The sequence below is a fragment of the Camarhynchus parvulus genome, chromosome 4 (genome assembly GCF_901933205.1).
Source record: "Camarhynchus parvulus chromosome 4, STF_HiC, whole genome shotgun sequence".
Taxonomy (NCBI): domain Eukaryota; kingdom Metazoa; phylum Chordata; class Aves; order Passeriformes; family Thraupidae; genus Camarhynchus; species Camarhynchus parvulus.
Window position 1 is genome coordinate 23,104,512 of NC_044574.1, and position 18,838 is coordinate 23,123,349.

At 36.0% G+C, this 18,838-nt stretch overlaps 1 protein-coding gene across 3 annotated transcripts in view; it reads left to right on the forward strand.

The window, feature by feature from the left end:
- WDR19 (WD repeat domain 19) overlaps positions 1 to 18,838 on the forward strand; it is a 39,591-nt gene that overhangs the window by 7,880 nt on the left and 12,873 nt on the right. For all 3 annotated transcript variants that reach the window (XM_030947074.1, XM_030947073.1, XM_030947072.1), the window contains 21 exons: positions 300 to 473; positions 1,675 to 1,745; positions 2,876 to 3,048; positions 3,147 to 3,261; positions 4,003 to 4,109; positions 4,524 to 4,646; positions 5,934 to 6,083; positions 6,604 to 6,751; positions 7,355 to 7,559; positions 8,129 to 8,288; positions 8,892 to 9,002; positions 10,606 to 10,715; positions 11,840 to 11,897; positions 12,142 to 12,288; positions 12,401 to 12,483; positions 13,708 to 13,791; positions 14,829 to 14,975; positions 15,388 to 15,512; positions 17,119 to 17,231; positions 18,110 to 18,178; positions 18,535 to 18,612. In XM_030947074.1, coding sequence (XP_030802934.1) covers positions 300 to 473; positions 1,675 to 1,745; positions 2,876 to 3,048; positions 3,147 to 3,261; positions 4,003 to 4,109; positions 4,524 to 4,646; positions 5,934 to 6,083; positions 6,604 to 6,751; positions 7,355 to 7,559; positions 8,129 to 8,288; positions 8,892 to 9,002; positions 10,606 to 10,715; positions 11,840 to 11,897; positions 12,142 to 12,288; positions 12,401 to 12,483; positions 13,708 to 13,791; positions 14,829 to 14,975; positions 15,388 to 15,512; positions 17,119 to 17,231; positions 18,110 to 18,178; positions 18,535 to 18,612 — 2,551 coding nt within the window. The remainder of the gene's footprint in view (positions 1 to 299; positions 474 to 1,674; positions 1,746 to 2,875; positions 3,049 to 3,146; positions 3,262 to 4,002; positions 4,110 to 4,523; positions 4,647 to 5,933; positions 6,084 to 6,603; positions 6,752 to 7,354; positions 7,560 to 8,128; positions 8,289 to 8,891; positions 9,003 to 10,605; positions 10,716 to 11,839; positions 11,898 to 12,141; positions 12,289 to 12,400; positions 12,484 to 13,707; positions 13,792 to 14,828; positions 14,976 to 15,387; positions 15,513 to 17,118; positions 17,232 to 18,109; positions 18,179 to 18,534; positions 18,613 to 18,838) is intronic.

An 18,838-nucleotide genomic window follows, 5' to 3' on the forward strand; every position in this document is an offset into this window, starting at 1 on the left:
GCCAGATGTACAGCTTGCTGAAAATAAAGTGGCATTATAGAAAACAGGAGACAATAAAGATGACTTACAAGGCACCTGGGCACAGACGTGATTCTGTCCTTTAGGGACCTTTGATAGTTTCCCCTTAACCTATTTTATATGGTTCAACATGATATATATAAATTCCCATAATTTGTTTATTTTTTTCTGTTACTGGGAGGCATTGACTCCAGCACTGTACCCCAGCAGTCTGAAAGAAAATGCTTTTTGCATATTGCATTAACAGATCTCTTTTCTAAATTGTTGGTTTTTTGTAACAGGTATGGTGATGGCTATATTATGATTGGTTTCTCACAAGGGTGTTTTGTAGTCATTTCTACACACATTCGTGAAATAGGACAAGAAGTCTTTCAAGCTCATAATCATAAGGATAATCTAAGCAGCATTGCTATATCACAGTCATTAAACAAAGCTGCATCATGTGGAGACAACTGGTAAGTGGTAGTTTATATATAAAGAATAGAATTCTTCTCTCAGGACTGGAGCTAATGGGCATTCACACTCTGCTTCCTAAGGCTTCAAGGCTCCCTGAGAAATTAATTTAGAAAAGGTAAGATTAATGGCTCTATGGAACTGCTACTCTGCCTAGAGCTAGGAGAAGCTATTATTGACAAAAATCTCTGCAACTGTAATTAATATCATTAATTGTAAACAAAAAAGAAATGAACTTCAGTATGTATTTTTCCTTTTGATTCATTCTTTTTCTGTTATGTTGCTTGGCAACAAGATAGTCCAAACTTCTTTACTGAGATTTATTGATTGAACATAAACATCTGCTTAACAGGAGAAGAATTAATTTAAATCTGCACTGAGTACGTTGATACCTGATATCCTCTCTGCATTGTTTGGTCTTGCCTACAGTCTAGACAAAAGTTGAAAAGTGTGAGCAATTAAGGAAATAAATAACTGGAATTAAATACACTGGAGTTTTTCCAAAATGTTTTGTGCATATGATAGAACAGCTCCTTTAGCTCCTCATCTGCTAATCCCTGATTCTGTGATATCTGAATTCTTCAGCAAAAGAGGACTTGGATCATAGTAGGAGTTAAAGGGTTCTCTCTGTTCTCAGCTCTGTGTAGGACCAACTGCTGATTTATGACACTTGCACATCAAGAGTGGTATAACTGTGAGCGAAACATGGTGCAACTTCAAGCACTTGAGCTATTGTACAATAAGGGTTATTTCTTTAAGTGGTTTAACTTGCATTGAGTGATGTGACAGCATAAGTAAACTGTCACTCTGTCCCTTTTATATGCAGCAGGATTGAAAGTATTTTTTATATCTATGTTTCAAGCCCTGTGTGTCCATCAGTAATGTCTTTTAAAACTAAAATGCTGTGACAGATCAAAAGGGAATAACAGTCTATGTTTCCTAACCCTCAATTCTTTCAAGTTGGATTTGTGCCGTTTCCTCAAATTTTAGTTCTCTGACCAAATATTTTTGTACTGTGATGCAGTGATACACTATTTACAGTGATGGATAGTAATGTGTTGTTTTTAGGAAATGGAAGACATTTTGCATTTGTGTTCTGCTTTGTGCTCTGTTAGGCTGTCTGGATTGGACTGGGTTTCTTCCAGTTAATGATGACTGAGATTTGGATTGGTGGGAATGACTGACTCTTCTTTTTTGTTTTAGCATCAAAATCCATGATCTGACTGATATGAGAGAAATGTATGCCATAATAAACTTGGATGATGAAAACAAAGGTATGTTAACTTTCTCCATGGGGATAGAAAATTTTACAAATTAAGTAAACTGGAATTTTGACAGTGTCTCTGTTCTTAGAGTAAAAGTGCTGCTGTTGGAAAAACTGTGTAAATATAGAATTTTTCAAAAACTCCTGCTTTCCCAACTTGTATTTATTAGGTGACCTGTAGCAAAATGGGAGCATATTTTACCTATTCAAAGCGTAGAGAAGTACAGCTGTCAAAACATTTGATCAATTAGTGTTGTGCAGTTTTGAATCTGTATTACAATGTATTCAGATTATTACAATAATACATTTAACAAGTTTCTGCATCTTTGCATGATTTTTTTTGGTGCTTTGTCTTGTTCTAACATTGATATTTGATCTGTTCTTGTCCTGATGTACAGGACTTGTGCCTGTGGCTTCCAGAACAGTGTTACAAAACCATTTTCTTGAGTAGTGAGTTTCCACCCTTGTCTCCTCATGTAGTGTTTGCAAATGCTTCAGTTACTGTCAAGTAGATGGTTGCCTCCAGCATTTTTATTTCTAAAAAACTTCCTTTTAATTTTTTTTTTCTTTTTAAGAAATTTAGAATTTTTTTCGGCACACTTCTCTGTCTCCCTTGGAATATTGGTATTAGTCAGAGTATGGTTTTTCTGATGGCATTTTCAGACACTGAGGAACAAACAGCAGTTCTGTGTTTAGTACTTACTGATTTGGCAGGAATCAGATTCTGCTCAGCTGCTTCCAGTATTATAGATCACTTTGAATGTGCTGCCTGAACTGAATGTGCTCTTTTCAGTGTTGAAGAGGAAGGGTGTTAATCAGTTTTGTTACAGATCTGTAATCTGGTCTAGTGAAGGTGGTTTGCATCTAGATGGTCTTTAAGGTCCCTTCCAGCTCAAATCATTCTGTGATTCTGTGAAGTCTTCACTCGCAGGAGAACACTATATTAGATAATTATGTGTTTGAGTTGAGTGATTCTAATTGATCTTGGAATTGTATTAATTGGTTAGCTTTAGTGCATATATTCTAGATATTAATTCCTACAATTTTCACACTTTAGAGCAAAATAATTGCTTGTTGGTTACAGTAGTTAAAGAAAGAAGCGTACTGTTTTATTTTTTTAAAAGCTTGTGAATATTTTAGGTGTAGATCAGATGGCTTGGACAGATGATGGACAGCTGTTGGCAGTATCTACACGAAGAGGATCCCTCCATGTTTTCTTGACAAAGCTTCCAATCCTTGGAGATGCTTGCAGTACACGGATTGCATACCTCACTTCTCTGCTTGAAGTCACCATAGCAAATCATGTGGAAAGCGTATGATAACCTCTTCCCTTTAAACCTCATGTAGGTGTAATTAAAGTAAGTATTAAAAGTGGATGAAAATTGTATTCTTTTGTTCTGTTTTCTTACAGGAGCTACCTGTCACAGTCTCTGTTGAAGTAGAGCCCAGTTTTGTCGCTATTGGTGTTTATCACTTGGCTGTAGGAATGAACAATCGGGCTTGGTTTTATGCACTTGGAGAGAATAGTAAGCATAAATTTAGTTCTCTTAAAACTAATGCAGCACTCTATATTTTATTTTATTAATTTAGTGTTGTGTTTAGCAGTTCTGGACATTCCACATTGTACAATAAAAACTTGAATTGCCAACAGTCCTGCTTGGATGGGATAACAATTTTTGTAGGCTGAAGCAGTTATGGCAAGACACTGTAAATAATAGAATAAAACTTCTCATTTGAGATTTGAGGTACTGGTCATGAAATGTAGACTGTTGCTTAGTTGTTTTCTTCACATCATCTTGTTCATCAATTAAGGACTTCAGGCTTTTGAGATATTCTGTATCTGTGTCTTAAAGTATGAAGCTGGCAAAGTCCTAGGAGCTATGATCAGAGAGTTCAAATTTTCAGTTTGGCAGATCTTCATGTTCTTTGTATGGGATAAGGAAAACTTGGTTATGCTGTGTCCAAATTTTAGATGGTGGATTTCAAACTTTCATGTTTTTCTAAGCATCCCTTTTTTTCAGTGACAGTAAATTAAATAAAACTGTAACAATACTAGTCAAAGTTGCGTAGGAAAAGTTTCTCTTGTAGTTTAGTTTCTAACCAGTTCTCTAACTGCTAAGAAGAAACTCTCTTTATGTGTGACTTGTCCCCTCCCTGCTTAGTTGTGAGATTTTCACATCTGCTTACTCAGCTGCAAATTTAGTTAAGTGAAGACCTGTATAAAATCAAATTATTTTTACCTTATCTTTTCTGTTTGAATCCTTTAGATGTAAAAAAGCTTAAAGATGTGGAGTACCTGGGGACAGTAGCAAGTATGCACCTTAATTCCGATTATGCTGCTGCTCTCTTTGAGGGTAAAGTCCAGCTGCATGTGGTAAGAGCTCTGGCAATTTGGATTGCCAATGTTACCTAATGAGTTGATAAGCTGAACAAGTTAATGTAATATTAAAAATCAAATAAAATGGAATGATGTTCAGTTAATGGAGGTAAAAATTAGAAATTCTCCAGAATAGTTTTGTTGGCTAAGTAAAATATAGAGCTGAGTTTCTGTAGACTTAGAAATACAACCTAGACTAGAACAGGTGAAGAAAAACATTTTCTTGTCAGCTATTTAACAAGTTTTATTGTAAAGGTCTCTGGTAATGTGACAGAAGCAGATGCTAGGTTTTTAAGGGATGCACGTGCAAGTTTTTTTCATCTCGTTTTCTTACAGTTTGATAAAAGTAACACTATGATACCCTATTGTTAACAGTGGAGATTTTCAGTTCATTCTGTTCTTTATATTTAGATAGAAAGTGAGGGTTTGGGTGCTCAGGAAGAACGAGAAACTCGACTTTTCCCAGCAGATGATGATAAATACCGAATTTTGTGCCATGCTTTAACTAGTGACTTCCTCATATATGGTACAGATGTGAGTATTACTTATTTCAAAAGATCTTTTTGGATGGAATATATTTATGTTTGAATTTTTTGATTACTGCTCATGCTTTTAGCAAAACAAAAAGTGCATCTGTGAACTTTTAGAGTGGATTATTTTGTATACAAGAACTTTGAGCAAATACAGTCAAAATTGCATCCAGCTTCCTTTACTGTTGCATTTATATGACGTGCATTGGCAGGAAGGGTTAAGTTTTGCTTTTACTAGTGTTTGTTGCAAAACATTGCTTTTAATAGCAGAACTTAATTCTGTTGCATTAGTGAGAGGATTGGCAATCAAAATGTCTTCCAGATATAAGTAAAAACATAGCACTTGTCTTGCAAATTTGTTGATTTAGGTGGTGATGTAAAAAATGTGGGCAAAAAGGTACTGATGTATACAAATGTCAGAGCATAAATGAAAGCCTTCATTTACTACGGAAGCCTCTGTCAAAAGACATGTTTTTTACATGTTTCAACAAGGAAAGGAATTAAGGAAGGCACTGAAAAAGGACGTGGACATGCTTATGGATTTTTCTGGAGATTTTTTAATGTATGAGGGTAGTTTTTTGTCCTTTTAATATTTTCTGGCACTGGGAATACAGGACATGTTTGGCATTGTAGTGTCATGCTCTTTGTGATATCAATTGATGTATTGACCTTCCAGAGGAAAGGCAGAACCACTGTCTCTGGTTTAATAACTGATTTAATAACTTGAGTGATTTTGTAGCAGATGAGGCCTTTCCCACCTCCTCAGTACCTAAACTGGTACGGTAAATTTGAAGTACTAAATTTGCAACTGATCAATTTGATGTATGCAAATACTACCATTGATGTCAAAAGCCACATTTTTTTAATATACCTTAATCACGAATCAGTTTGATTGCTTTTATTCCCTGAGTTAGATGCCTCTCTTCTTAAGAATGTGTGGTTCTTGCTTGGAAGCAAATTTTACAGCTTTTTTTGAAGGTTAGGCCTCACTCAGCAACGAGACAGATGTTTCATTTGTTTAGACAACTGCACAGATGTCTCCTCAAAGCAGAGGGAGAAAAATATCAAAACCACCAGAAAACCCCTCAAACCTCCCAAATCCTTTCTTTGTCCCCCAAAAGTTTTTCCTGTCTTACCCAAAACAGGGTGTGAGAATGAAGCAAAAAAACCCACTTAGAAGTACTTTTTTTGAGCACTCAGTACTCTAAGATGGAAGACACTACAGCCAAATTAATTACCTGCTTGCCGCTTACTGATGTAATTATTAACATTTTCTATTATTTCTCGTTAGACTGGAGTTATTCGTTATTTCTTCATTGAAGACTGGCAATTTGTGAGTGAATATCGACATCCTGTCAGTGTGAGAAAGGTTTTTCCAGATCCCAATGGAACCAGAATGGCTTTCATAGATGACAAAAGTGATGGCTTTGTCTATTGTCCAGTAAGTTAGTGTGGGATACCAGTACAATATATGTACTAGCAGACTCTTCAACTATATAGTTTTTTTAATGGAAAATGAAGATTTTGACACTCCAGCATGTATGGTGATAGAAGAAATTGGCAAGGAAACTTGAAGATAATTTAATGGTAATGTAAGGAAATAAAATCTGTCATACTAAATCAGAACAATTTCATTGTACTAAGTTCCTGATGGGTAATTTTCAAAAATGTGTGTGTTTGTGTATTTAAATACAGATAACTTACCCAGTTTCACTGCCCTTCTCCATACCTCTTTTTAAAATATAGTAAATGTCATTTATATAATGTGTATTTCCTCCACTTCAGATTTAAATTCTTGTGTTATTCAGAATCACTGCTTATAAGGAAACTTTTTCTTAAAACAATTTTCATATTTCTGCACTACTTACATTATTTTTAAAATTTTTAATCACAGCTGGGATGAATATTTTGTTTCTCACCTTAGTCACTTGGTAGTAATTTTACTTTTGCATTATATGTAGGTAAATGATAGAGTATATGAGATTCCAGACTTCTCACCAACCATTAAAGGAATCCTGTGGGAAAACTGGCCAATGGATAAAGGTGTTTTTGTTGCTTTTGATGATGATAAAGTATACACTTACGTTTTTCACAAGGATACCATTCAAGGTACCATAAGCTCTTTAAAAAGCTTGTTCTTAAAGATTGTACTATTTTAGTTAATAAAGTAAAACATGTTCTGAATCTTCATTTGTCTTAAATACATATAGAAATAAATAGTACCACAGAAAACTTGAAATGCAGCTTATATATAGAAAACTATTTACTTTGCAGGTTTCTCTGTAAGGCTTCAAGGCATTTTGGTCTCAACTCCATAAGCTTCTTGCTATTATAATATTTCATCTGAAAGTTACACATTGTGATTCAATTGTATGTTGAAGCATTCATGAGAAAAATCTCAGGATCAAGATCACAAAATTTGTGTTCATTGAAAGTGTTAAAGTTGTAAACATAGCCATTTCTATATTTGTAAGAGAGAAACATTGAAATTTGCCTACCAACATTTGGAAAAGTACCTTACTGGTTTAGAAGCTTTACATTCTGTATATTTACTGAAAGATGTGCGCTTGTGTAGTTGCTGTTGACTGCCAGAATTACAGACCCTGAATTAATGTCCTGCAAATATATATGTTTTCAGCTGCTTGCTATACTTTTTACCATGTAAGGATTTTTACAAGACATCTTTTTTTTCTTCCTGATCTTTGAATCTAGGATCAAAGATTATTTTGGCAGGTGGCACGGAAGTCCCCTATTCCCATAAACCTTTGTTGTTGTATAATGGAGAATTAACTTGTCAGACTCCGAGTGGGAAAACAAACAGTATCTATTTAAGTACTCACAGTTTCCTTGGCAATTTGAAAGACTTTGGACCTGATATGCTGAGACAAATGCTTACTCAGACTCTAATGTTGAAAAGGTACATCTGCATTTTAATTATATTGTAGAAATTGTTTTCTTCTGTGCTTATAGTTCAATATATCATATCCTGGTGATTTTGAAGTGTCCTGCTGAATTTTGATAAATCAGGTTAATCTGTAAGTTCACATAGCTCTCCAGACCAAGCAAAGTAAATGACCCAGTGATGTTTTGGAGTTTTTTTCACTGTGAAGTGAAAACCTAAAATAATTTTTTTCAAGACTTATTTGGGATTTTGTGACAACGACTCCTCTGAAACTGGCTGAGGATGCTTCTTTTGTACTCTCCTCCCACTGTAATGAAGCAATGCAAAATCAATATAATGGAAAGAATGCCAGAGTAGGGAAAGCAGATGGTTTCCTAAAAAGGTGTGGTAGAAACAGGAGAAATAGAACTGTAAGGTACACATTTGTATTTTTCCATTCTTCCTGATACATCTCTCTCTCCATGGTTTAGAAGTAAATGTCTTTATGTTTTCTCTAACAAAGAGAAAAAAACGTTGAGAGGGAGTTTTGAGTATCAGTAATACCTAAAATTAAAATAGTTGTAAATGTGTTTTACCTTCTGTAGGTTTTCTGAAGCATGGGAGATTTGCAGGCTTCTGAATGACCAGTCTTGTTGGAATGAGCTGGCCAAAGCTTGCTTACATCATATGGAGGTGGATTTTGCAATCCGTGTTTATCGAACATCTGGTAATGCTGGGATGGTGATGTCACTAGAGCAAGTAAAGGTAAAATATAAAGTCTTACCTAGGAAATATGGTAATTTAATTCCTCTTTCAGAATTGCTGAATTCTTGGTTGCTTTTTTTTGTGGGGGGAAAGGGTTGTTTTTGTTCAAACAGAAGTTGAGTTGCTTTCAAGGGATATAGAGGATAAAGTGTCCAAACTACAGACTGCTTGCTTGGTTTTCTCTTGAAGCGTTGCAGTCTCTGCTGTAATGCACAGTATTTCTTTCTGCATTTGCTTGAGAACAGCAGAATATATTCATGTCTCAGGCACTGGGAGGCTCTTATTTCCTTTTGTTATTTTTGAGAAAATGTTGAAAACTGCTATTAAAAAAATCCAAAATAAAACCAGATTGCATCTATACATCTAAAAGTGAAATAGTACCTTAAAATTATCTGGATTTCTGCAAATTGCTGATTTTAGACAGTGTTAGCTGTAGTGGCACATGAGGGCTTTTTCTGGTTTGTAGAATCCAATACACATCATTGTAAAATGTAAGGATATTTAGTTTTACTATTTTGCTTTATTTTTCTTACAAGATTATGTTATTTATACAGTATTTATTTTCTTTTGGACTACTTCTGCACCTATTATGTCTTTCTACAGGGGATAGAAGACCACAACCTTTTAGCAGGACATCTTGCAATGTTTACTAGTGATTTTAATCTGGCTCAGGATTTGTATCTGGCATCCTCCTGTCCTATTGCTGCTCTTGAGGTATTCATTTAAGATGTGTATATTTTCTGCTGGTTGTTTCCAGGTTAATGCTGGAGTATTTTACTTTCTGATAATTTTGTCCTTTTATGGTTTTGATCTTGCCATTGTGTGACTAGAACCATAGGCTGTCCTGATTTAGAAGGGAACCACAGGAATCATTGAGTCCTACTCCTGGCCCTGCACAGGACAACCCCAAGGGTCACACCTTGTGCCTGAGAGCATTGTCCAAATGCTTCTGGAACTCTGTCAGGCTTGGTGCTGTGTCTGCTGCCCTGGGGAGCCTGTTCCAGTGCCCAGCCACCCTCTGGGTGAAGAACCTTTTCTTGAATGATATCCAATGTAAAACTGCTCTGACACAGCTTCAGGCTGTTCCCTTGGGTCCTGTATCTGGGCACCACAGAGAAGAGATCAGTGTCTGCCCCTCATCTTCCCCTCACAAGGGAGTTGTAGACTGTGACAAGGTCTCCCCTCAGTCTCCTCCAGGCTGAACAGACGAAGTGACCTCAGCCACTTCTCATATGGTTTCCTCTCAAGGCCCTTCACCATCTTTGTAGGCCACCTTTGGACACTCTCTAATAGCTTTAGAGCCTTTTTATATTGTGGTGCCCAAAACTGCACACAGTATTCAAGGTGAGGCTGCCCCAGAGCAGAGCAGGACAATCCCCTCCCTTGCCTGGCTGGCCATGCTGTGCCTGATGCCCCCCAGGACAGGGTAGTCTCTCCTGGCTGCCCTGCTGGCTCATGTTCAACTTGTCATGGACCAGGACCCCCTGGTCCCTTTCCAGTATCTCATTCCCCAGTCTGTCTGTACATCCAGGGTTGCTCTGTCCCAGGTGCTGAGTCCAGCACTACCCCTTGTTAAACTTCATACAGTTGGGGAGTGCCCAGTCCCCTAATTTGGCAAGGTTTCTCTGCAGGGTCTCCCTGCCTTTGAGGGAGTCAGGAGCTCTTTCCAATTTAGTGTCATCATCAAATTTATTTATTATACCTTTGGGTCCTGTGTCCAAGTAATTTATGATGTTGAAGAGCATGGGGCCGAGAATGGAGCCCTGTGGGACCCCACTAGTGACAAGTCCCCAGTCTGATGTCTCCCCATTCACTATAACCCTTTGTGTCTGACTCATGACCCAGTTGCTCACCCATCCCTTGATGTATTTATACAGCTGTGGGCTGGACATTTTGCAAACTCCATGAGACCACATTCAAAGCTTTACTGAAAGCCAAAAAGATTACATCAATTGACTGTCCTTGATGAGCTAAGTGGGTTACCTCCTAATAAAAGGAAATTAAGTTTGTCAAGCAGGACTTTGCTCTCATGAAGTTGTGCTGGCTGTGACTAATGAGTATGTTGTCCTTGAAGTGTTTTTCAATAACTCTCAGAATAATCTTCTCCATAATTTTACCAGGCACTGAAGTGAGACTGACAGGTCTGTCATTTCCAGGGTCAAGCTAAGAGACCATCCTTCAGGATGAACGTCTCTCAAATTGTCTGAATCTTTCTAGAATATTAGCTCAATATTTGTATTTAGAATAATTTAAAGTTCAGAATAGAAGTCCAAATTTGATACTTGCATCAGAAAACGTTACTGTTCTTTGTTAATAGATGCGAAAAGACTTGCAGCACTGGGACAAAGCACTGCAGCTGGCTAAGCGCCTGGCCCTGGACCAAATTCCTTTCATATCAAAGGAATATGCAATGCAGCTTGAATTCATGTAAGTTCTCCTGTAAGGTTGTAGTGTAACAATAGTAAACCAATACTCAAGCTCAATAGAACACAGAACTGAGATATTCCAGATGACTGCATTGCTAAGAGACAATTCAGTGAGGTCTTGCACCTCTAGTATGAGGAAGAGTAATTTTGCAAGGAATCTTTCATGCTAGAGACGTGTTAGTAAATCATAGTTCCTTTTGACTAATTCTGGTATATGTAGGTTCTTTGCCACTGGTAGGTCCACTATATACTATATGCATCATCTACTAAATAAATACTTTAGTGCAGGCAAGTGCTTGGAAAATAGAAAAAGTTGCAATTATTTAACACTTTTTATGTTGGATGAAAGCCATGCCTTTTGCCTGTCTTTCTTTAAATATCTATAAGCCTTTATTTTCTTAAATGATTTAGGCAGAGGTGTGTCAAATTTCAAGGCTGCCAATCCCTGAAAGACAGAAGACATGACATCATTTGACAAGACATCATTTGACATGATTTAAAGTCTATTTAATAGTTAATTCTTCCAGATGAAACCTGGTCTGTTTAATGTCTAAGGCAAGAGGAAAAACTTACCTGTTAACAGTTTGTAGACAATTCCCTTCCCTTGGCAGTACACCTGGCATTGAGAGAGAGAGGACACTTGCTGGTCACAGAAGGGAAGGAATGGACACAGATGAAACAATGCAACCATCTGGAACTTGAATTCTGAATATACTCCAGGAAAAAAAAATTGCCTTTGATTTTGTGTTGCAAAAATTCTAAATAATTTCAAAGATTAGCTTCATTTGTCTTCGAGGAAAATCTGGAATAGAGCTGAGATCATTGGGGTGTATTTTGCAGATAGATTATTTCTATTTTCTGCCTTTCAAGGGAGGTTTATTGGTCCCTGTCCAACATAACTGAGAAATGGAATTGCCTCTTTGACTAAGAGCTTGATTAAGTCCATAGGAAGTACCATGACATTTTGTGTAACTGTCCACCTCTTACATACCTCACAACCTTCTATGTAGTCATTTTGTTTAAATCAAGACAGATAAATGCATAATGTGTGCATAAAGTGGTAGGAAGTCAAACATCTCTTCCTGTTAAAAATATTTGTCTGTATAACTTCCAGTTTTCTTTTAGGGGTGATTATGTTAATGCTCTGGCACATTATGAGAAAGGAATCACTGGAAACAACAAGGTAATTCCTTTTTAGTAATGATAGCATTGTCATAATGTACATTGTCACAATGTACTGTCACAATGTACATTAAGTTGTCATGTTTCAGACTCATTTGAACTCCACATTTTAAATTCAGCTCTAAATTAAATGTTATTGTCTGTAATATTTTGTTAGGTTTTTTCAATGCTTGATTACTGTCTCTTTTGTGACCTGGTGTTTCTAATGTGTAATCTGTAGTTACTGCTTTTCACTTGATTGCCAGTACCAGGAACATGATGAAGTTTGCCTTGCTGGAGTGGCTCAGATGTCCATTCGAATGGGAGATGTCCGGCGAGGGGTGAACCAGGCCATTAAACATCCCAGCAGGTTACTGAAAAGAGACTGTGGAGCTATTCTGGAGAATATGAAGGTACTCAAGAGAGTTAATATGAGTTAAGGCTGAATATGTGATTTCACTAGGTTAGCAATTTATTTATGGTCTTAATTTAGAAATTATATTTTAATGGTTTCCAATATTGTAGCAATTTTCAGAAGCTGCTCAGCTGTATGAAAAGGGACAATATTATGACAAGGCAGCATCAGTATACATCCGGTGTAAAAACTGGTAAGTACAGGTTTCAGGGCAAGGTTATATTTCAGAGGATTTTCTGGGGTACTCTTTGGAAAAGATTGATTCTCTGAATAGTACAAATGCCTCATTAACTATGTTTCATTGATTTTATTGCTCCAAATTCAGGCTTAAATATTCCCTCAGAAATTTATGTTGTTTTAATATAGTCTTACTGTAAATGGGAAATATTTTTTTCCTTTTTTTGTGTGTTATGTTTTAAGTTTCCTGCAGTTTCAAGTCCTTTGTGAGTGTGTGCACATGCACACATCTACACTGAATTTAGTGCACACTGAATATAATAATTATATTTGTGTGGTTACTGTTTAATTTATTAGATTTCTTAGTTTTATAACATGCATACTCCACTGAGTATTTGGACAGTTGGAAATTATTCAAGAGTAGCCAGTATCATAATTTTCTTTTTTTAAGTTAATTTGATTATTGGGAAGTCTCCATTGGAAAAGTCCAATTTTCTGAGAGATTTAAGGACTCCATTCTGGCCTAATTACATTTTATGGACTCCTCACATTAGGAATCAATCAGACAGTTCAGTAAGACCTCTTTCATATGAGTGCTCTAAAGATTAGGTTGGAATATTTTGTGCATTTATTTGAAAAATGAAATTTTATTCCATCAAAGAATTGTCAGGGTATCAAAATGAGCCAGGAGAGCACTTGGTGAAGGGGAGTAGCTTGCATCTAATGATCATCTTGATTTGGGAAGTGGGAGGTAGAAGCTTTGTTTACTCTTGCAGAGGGTGGTTCAGTTTGAAGAATGCCCATCTTTTAGTCAGAGAGGTGAGATTTAAGGTCAGCCTCTGTTGAGTCTCTCATATCCTTTTTCCTGAAAGGCCCACTACTTAGCTTGCTGGTTTTTATAGATCTTTCAGGTTACAGTTTTAATGCTGTGCTTCTTCTGTTGGTTAATCCAAGAACACCTGAGGTAAAAATTGTTGGTCTGGCACTTCTTATGCTTGTACACCTCAGACTTAAAAAAAGAGAAGAGACTGTCTTCAAGCCTGTGTGCTCATAAAGCAATCTGTAATTTCATGTTCTTACAAAGTGCAACTTTTTGAAAATATTAAAATTACTTCAAAGCTTATCCATTATGTTCAGTTTCTTCTATCAGACTCCTTTTCAGTGTTGATATAAATATGCCAGTTTTACCAGAGAAAATTTGGAAGCAGCTGTATTTATTAAATAATTATTGTCTTTCTAGGGCAAAGGTTGGTGAACTTCTTCCTCAGGTTTCATCTCCAAAGATTCACCTACAATATGCAAAGGCCAAGGAAGCAGATGGCAGGTACTTTTGAATGCTCTTTTTTAATATAAGACCTGTTGTTGCTGTTGTTAGTATTATACATGAGTGTTTTTGTAAAATAAATTAAAACGCATACTGAAACTTGTGTGAAATAGTCTTGTGAAAATGGATTCTAAAATATGTAAACTAAAGTTTACAATTTGTGTATTGAAGATTTGAAACATAATCTAAGGACATTCATCTGGTATCAAAGATGTGTCTCTAATTAATTGTTTTCCAGTCTAAATGTTAATATCTTTCTAACAAAAATCATCAAAGGTTTTGAAGTACTGAACATCATTCCATTTAGGAGAGTATTCAAGTTCAGCTTGTTACTCACAACTCCTCAGCTGTGATTTTAGAGGTCACTCAAAGGGAGAATAATCATGAAAGAAATTTTTTCATTATTGGTACAGATTATTGGTATATCTTAATGGCTGCACTTGCATAATAATAATGCAAAGTTATTAGCTGAAGTGAAAGCCCCAGATAGGTTATATTTAATCACAGAATGTAGTTCCTCCAATCATTAATGTAAGTAAACTTCTTCAGAATAATGATACTTGAAAATATGAAACAGCACCAGACTTCAGTATTTGTATTGATGGGACTAGAAAATACTGTTTCTGTAAATTGCATTGTGAAAGAATGAGAAATTTCTTGATCTTGTCTACAGAACAGAAAAGCGGTCTTATTTTTAAAATTGTACACCTAGCTATCACGTTTGGTTTTTTTTGTTCTCTTGCTCTCCAGGGATTTCATATGGAAGAGATGAACTGTTTTTAATATATAGCAAAAGAAATGCTGGCAGAGAAGGTCAAAAATAGTATTGTGGTACTCTGCTTTTCATTCTCCTAAGAGAAAATTAAATAGAAACCAAAAACAACATAGTAAATGCAGAGCAATGTGATTACATGCAAACTGAAAGGAAGTTACCACAAAATAATCTCACAGATATAAAATAATTTATGTTTCCTTCACACCATATTATAAAGAGTTATTTACAAAGTTAAAACTGATGTGGAGCCATTATTTTTCAGGTACACAGAAGCTGTGGTAGCTTATGAACATGCAAAGCAATGGGATAGTGTAATTCGTCTATATTTGGATCACCTAAATAATCCTGAAAAGGCTGTTAATATTGTGAGAGAAACACAATCTCTTGAAGGAGCAAAGATGGTGGCCAGGTAACAATCATGTTATGCACACTGAAAATAAATATATATCTGTTGGGAATTTATGAGGCTTGCTAACATATTAGACTCGGGTTATTGGTACTTGGCTAGAGACTGTGTAATTCAGTTAATTGATTTGAGTTCTCTAGGATTTGGACAACTAAATAGGTACTTATTTTTTTTTTCTTCTTGTTGATTTTCTGAATAAAATTATATTAACCTGAAGTAGTAAGTTAAGACAATAATAAAAAATTGCCATTCTGTATTATTTATATTAATTTTAGGAACGTAGTTAAAACAATCAAGATACAAAATGGATTAGAAGTGTGTCATATTTGTATGTATGCTATACTATATACCTAAAACATTTGGTGTATTCATTAAGCTAATTAGTACTAAGGTGTTAATTTGTCATTCTAATTAGATTCTTTCTGCGGCTTGGTGACTATGGTTCTGCCATCCAGTTCCTGGTTATGTCCAAGTGTAATAATGAAGCTTTCACATTAGCTCAACAGCACAACAAGATGGAGATTTATGCTGATATCATCAGTGAGTATTCCAGGCTCATAGTTTGCTTGCACTGTGTTTTGCTGTTCTTTTAGTTAATTTTAACCAATTTGAAATCATTAGACAATGGGTGTTTAGTTTTGTTTCCCATTTCCAGTCATCGTGCCCAGTTTTGGTAACATGTGTACTTCAGGCCTATAAGCCAGACTTTGCTTTCAGCTTTGCTATCTCCTTGTTTCAAATCTTGCCTGTCCTACAGGTTTTTTTGTTTATCCGTAGAGATAAGACATTTAGACTATTTTCTTGTGCCCATTGGCAAATCCCTTTCTTTGGCCTTGATACAAAATGGAGCATTTCAGTGGTACAGTTCTTGATTTTTGTTTCCTTTTCCTTTTCTCTTGGTTCCAGCTGTTTTCTTACATGTCACTTTTTTTCGTTTTCTACTCTTTAAGACCCTTTGTGGCCTCCTTGTGTCTCAGTGAGAAATGGAAAGGGGACCTTTCTGAGAAGCTGAATTTTATCTTAGGCCATCAAGCCAGTCAGAGTCCATCTTGTCAATTTGCACCAAATTTTATAGTTTCTGTTTGTGAGAGGCACCTTTGAAGAGTGTCCTATCAGCTCCACATATGTTATCTCCCAAATTCTCGTTTTTTCAATTAATCTCTTCATTTAGACGTTGATTTCTTATTGTGAAGGTTATAAAAGCTTGGCAAGAGTTAGCTTGGAGATATATGGTTACAGATGATTGTTAAGGTGGCCACAATTGTTTTACAGTTCCTTATGCTTTCTTACTTCTATCCAAAATAGGACGTCTCAAGCTGTAACCTAAGTATGTAAAAAAAGGCGTTGAAAGCTATCTTTGGAGTAGTGGCTGTCTTTGTTTTATATGTGTACAGCAGAATGGAGTCTTGGTTAGAAGACTTAAGTAGTACTCCCTGCCACCACATGGTTGCATTGTCCCTGATAGCCTTGCTTTGTACAAGTGTGCTTCCATATTCTGAAACTGTGAAAATGATTCAGGTGATAATCTCATCATCACTTGCCCTGCTTTATTGTTGCCTGGACATGATGGAAAAATTCATTATCAGATCATAGCAGTGCCATTTCATTATGCTTTTTTAGAAGAGAATGTAGTGACAGGATGAGGGGGAATGGTTTTAAGGTAAAGGAGAGTAGATTTAGATTAGATACTAGGAAAACTTTCCTTACTATGAGGATGTTGAGGCACTGGAAAAGGTTGCCCAGAGAAGTTTTGGCTGTCCCATCCCTGGAAGGGTTCCAAGGCCAGGTTGGATGGCAATCTGAGCAAGATGGTCTAGCGAAAGGTGTCCCTGCCCATGGCAGGGAGCTTGGAACTAAATGATATTTAAGATCCCATCAAACCCAAATTATTATATTCTATGATTCTGTGAAAAACAGAAGTCTCATTATGTTGTACGACCTGTGGAAACAATTGTTAGTCTGACATTTAGTCTGATTAAGGAGTAAATAGTAAAAAATGTGTAAGACATAATTTGAGTCTGTCTGGCTTTGGTTTTCTTCGAATGTCAGTAGAAAAACAAAGTAGAATAGGAATATGTTCAGTCTGTAGGGTCTTTATCTTATTTAATAAAAATACCCTGCTATCACTCAGATCTGTCTGTTGCAGGTTCTGAAAGTACTACCAATGAAGATTATCAGAGCATTGCACTCTATTTTGAAGCAGAAAAGAAACATTTTCAGGCGGGGAAATTTTTCTTGCTTTGTGGTCAATATGGACGGGTCAGTACCTAAAGGATAAGCCAGTGAAAGTGAAGTGTTTATAGAAACTGTTCAAAATACAGTCTTCAGGAAAGTTCATATTAGATTCTAAGTGCCTTAACTGAAGACATACTGAGGTTTTTTTTTAAGGGTAAAAATGTAAGCAAATTATTAATATTTACAGTTATCTAGGCTGTGTTCCATGAATGATACATTGCCATGCACATAGGTTTTTTATAGCAGTAGAAGCTTGAGGTGAATCGGTGATAGATGATTGTCAATGAATCTCTGAATATCATGATCTGCAGCAGCAATTTATTTATATTTCATTGGCTTGACCAGTGGAGACTTGGTTGCAGAGTAATTAATTAATTTAATTGCTGTAGCATACCTAACTGAAAGCTTTTTTTGAAAAGAGAAAATATGCTAATTGGAGTATGTTGATTGACCCACTTTTAATCAGTTACAAGTCTGTGAACTGATGCTTGTTAGATGTTTGACTTTTGCATACTGAACACATACCAAAAAATATGACTGTTTTTGCAAATTATGGCCATTGTAGATGACAGCTCCTTCAGCTGTGGCATGGGGGGCTCCATGACATAAAAAACATTATGACATTAATCACATTGTGACATTAATTACATTAATCATTAGTTTGTTCTCACCATATTGCTGTGAACATCTTTCACAGCTGGTGGAGGTGTACACCAGAATTTGGCGAAGTCTCAGTTGTTTCTTGCATGAGTATCTGTAAGAGCAGCTGCTACCTCTGTAGCTGAGATAAGATTCAGTGTGCCACTTGTCTTATCAAAACGCAGAGAGAGAGAACCTGATAAAAATTAGAAAAAATTAGTTTCATGTATCTCAGTTTTAACTTTTCTTCTGTATAATCTTAGGCACTAAGGCACTTCTTGCAAAGTCCAAGCACAGAAGATAACTTGGCTATGGAAATGGCAATTGAAACAGTAAGCAACTTTGTTAAAACAAAATATTCTCCATCTTTTTAAGAACTTTACCTTCATTACTATGACTTTTCCCAGCATCACTGAGTGTGTTTGGTTAGATTGCAAATAGAAGGAAAACTGTATCAGTAAAGAGGATATCTAAACATGTCTAAAATTCTCAACACATTAGAAAATAAATACAAACTGCTGCATGTCAAAGCTAATGAACCAAAGAATCATCTAGTTTGAACATACAGAACTAAAAAAATCTTGTTCTATATCTATCTAGTTTCAGTGCTTTATTGAAAGGCTACTATAAGTAAGTTATTTTTCTCTTCTTCTTTCATGTCATAATTTCTTTTGTCTTCTTTTAATAGGTGGGACGGGCAAAAGATGAAACCCTAACAAATCAGCTGATTGATTATCTTATGGGAGAGGGGGATGGCATGCCCCAGGTATTGTATTTTTATCACTGCTGTTATGTCACATTTCTGTGCAACAAGATATTTTGAGCTTACTTTGTCCTAAAATTCTTAGTAGGCACAGACTGTGCTTTAGCTTTTGTTAAGGAACAAGACTTGTATAATTATTCCATGAGTCATTCACACAGTAACTCCAGATTCAGAAATATAAGAAATATAATAATTTTTCTTCAGTCATCTTTATGAAAGCAGGTAGTTG